This window comes from Epinephelus moara, chromosome 12 (assembly GCF_006386435.1).
Source record: "Epinephelus moara isolate mb chromosome 12, YSFRI_EMoa_1.0, whole genome shotgun sequence".
Classification (NCBI taxonomy): domain Eukaryota; kingdom Metazoa; phylum Chordata; class Actinopteri; order Perciformes; family Serranidae; genus Epinephelus; species Epinephelus moara.
The window spans coordinates 21,429,168-21,430,516 of record NC_065517.1 but is presented as its reverse complement, the minus strand read 5'-3'; the positions used below and the strand labels follow the sequence as shown (position 1 = coordinate 21,430,516).

The 1,349-nt window shown below is 34.5% G+C and overlaps 1 protein-coding gene across 2 annotated transcripts in view; it reads left to right on the top strand.

Moving 5' to 3' along the window:
- The window catches only part of LOC126398696 (amine sulfotransferase-like), a 21,364-nt gene that overhangs the window by 12,007 nt on the left and 8,008 nt on the right, over positions 1–1,349 (top strand). Inside the window, exon 2 of one of the 2 annotated variants that reach the window (XM_050058245.1) lies at positions 388–582. The exons of the other annotated variant lie outside the window; for it this stretch is intronic. Coding sequence (XP_049914202.1) covers positions 429–582 — 154 coding nt within the window. The 5' untranslated portion in view covers positions 388–428. The remainder of the gene's footprint in view (positions 1–387; positions 583–1,349) is intronic. 2 annotated transcript variants of the gene reach the window in all.

Sequence of the window (1,349 nt, the reverse complement as noted above, 5' to 3'; positions counted from 1 at the left end):
AGAGACAAATACTCAAAAAACTTTATTGTAAATATGATTTATACTGTTATAATATCAAATTTATTATGCAAAATATGTTGTTCATGTACAATTGCAGTGTTTTTTCCTCACTAAATCTCTAAAACCAAATTCCGTTTTTTGTTTTTTCTTCATTTAAAACTGTTATTACACTGTTATTACATGCAGTAAATTGTAAATAACTGTCAGATATTTAAAGTTCAAAGTGTTCTGGAAAAACAGGCAAAATCACTTCCTCACAGGACATTTTCAGGCCCTTTTATAGTTAAAATAAGCAAAAAAGTCCAGGCGGAAATTTTGAGGCTTAGGTGTTAAAGGGCTGACTACATTAACTCTCCTCTGATTTTATCTGTACTTCATTTTTTAAAGGATCTGCACTTCATCTCTCACTGAAGCTGACTCAAACCTTCATGGATTCTCTGGACCTGCTGAGCCCTTACCTGTTCCGATACAAAGGGAAGAACTTTGCGGTGCAGGAGGGAGTGAAACCCAAAGACCTTGATGCTCTCCAGCATGTGGAAGTCCACCCGAGTGATATCTATCTGATCACTTACCCAAAGTCAGGTCAGTGACTTAATTAAGAAAGAGTAAACTGAAATTGAATTTCCTGGAAAGAATAATAACATTTGGTACTAATTATAGGGGAAACAGGTTTATTTTCTATATTAAAAAAACTGCCCGTTCTGAATTTCATTGGGAATTTTAGTTTTCATAATATATATGCTGAATCATTTGCTTGTCTGTTGACAAAATATCACATTTTAGATTTAAGGTTTCTTCTTGCCATCGGAAACAACATTAAAGACTTCTCAGTGTTGTCTCTTAAAAGTTGGTGTTAATTATAATACTCTTGGAAACAGTAGATGATTTTGAAATGACATTAGGCATTAACTTGTTTAGTGCATTAATAATAATGCAAGTGAGGAAAACCAAACTACAAACAGTTCAGACAATCCTGACGTATGACTATTATCACTAGAGACCAACATTTTATCCCCGATGATGTTTGTGGGAACAGCATTAAGTACTTTTCAATGTTGGCTTAAAAAATTGAGATTAATTAAATGTGAGAAACAGTAAAACCTTTTTCCTGTAAGGACAATTGTATGATATGATTAAAAGATCCAGACTAGCCAAGCATGAGCCTTGTGGTGAACATGTTCAATGAGTACTTCCAGTTAATGAATCCAAATTAATTACTGTAACCTGGAGAGTCTTTTTGTTGCACACCAGAGGGGTATTCCAGAAAGCGGGTTATGTGAAAACTCAGAGTAAGTTAACCCTGAGATGAGGGAAACTCTGAGTTATCCGTTCCAGAAAGAGAGGTAACT